The sequence below is a fragment of the Eimeria necatrix genome, genomic scaffold (assembly GCF_000499385.1).
Source record: "Eimeria necatrix Houghton genomic scaffold, Enh_scaff1214, whole genome shotgun sequence".
NCBI classification, from domain to species: domain Eukaryota; phylum Apicomplexa; class Conoidasida; order Eucoccidiorida; family Eimeriidae; genus Eimeria; species Eimeria necatrix.
This window is the reverse complement of record NW_013651990.1, coordinates 7,501-8,155: the sequence shown is the minus strand read 5'-3', so window position 1 is coordinate 8,155 and position 655 is coordinate 7,501. Positions and strand designations below refer to the sequence as shown.

At 51.6% G+C, this 655-nt stretch overlaps 1 protein-coding gene across 1 annotated transcript in view; it reads left to right on the top strand.

Annotated features, from left to right (window-relative positions):
• Positions 1-371: 371 nt before the first annotated feature.
• The window catches only part of ENH_00007560 (hypothetical protein, conserved), a gene marked incomplete at both ends in the record, with an annotated part of 3,167 nt that continues 2,883 nt past the window's right edge, over positions 372-655 (top strand). Inside the window, one exon of the mRNA XM_013578610.1 lies at positions 372-485. Coding sequence (XP_013434064.1) covers positions 372-485 — 114 coding nt within the window. The remainder of the gene's footprint in view (positions 486-655) is intronic.

Genomic DNA, 655 nt, shown 5'->3' with positions numbered 1-655 from the left:
GCTGCTGCTGCTGCGCGTTTGCTGCTGTTTCGCTTCCTTTTTGCAGTTTGCTTCCTTACAGGCAACAGCTAGCTGCTGCTGCTGCTGGAGGGTGGCTAGGTGTTATCCTCTGAAAGACACAACGCCTTTCTACCAGCTTTAATTTGCATAATTTTAGATTTAAATGCAGAAAAAATAATTAAAAATTGCTGCTGGGGGCCCCCGGGGGGCCCCCTAGGGAGTTTGTTGCTGCTGCAGCGCTGCGCGAAGAGCTGCTGCTGCTGCTGGGGGCCCCCCTGGTGGCCTAAAAGCCCCCTTTTCCCCTTTTTCCATTTATTTTTATAAATTAATTAATTAATTACTGAAAAATAAATGCTTTAAGAGCTTAAAAGATGCTAAACTGCAGCAGCTGCGCTCTCGCGGTGCCGTGGGGCCCCTTAGAGGCCCCGAGGCCGAGGGGCCCCCAAGGGGCCCCTGGAGCTAAAAAACAAAATAAAAAAAGTAAAGTTAGGCAGCATTTGAAGTTTCAGTTTTGTTGATTTCGAAGCTGCTGTTTCAGCTGGAGCTGCAGCAGCAGCTGCTGCAGTAGCAGCAACAGCAGCAGCAGCGGCAGCAGCAAGCAGAGGCAAACCACCAAGGGCCCCCCTCCCACTGCAGCAGCAGCAGCAGCAGCAGC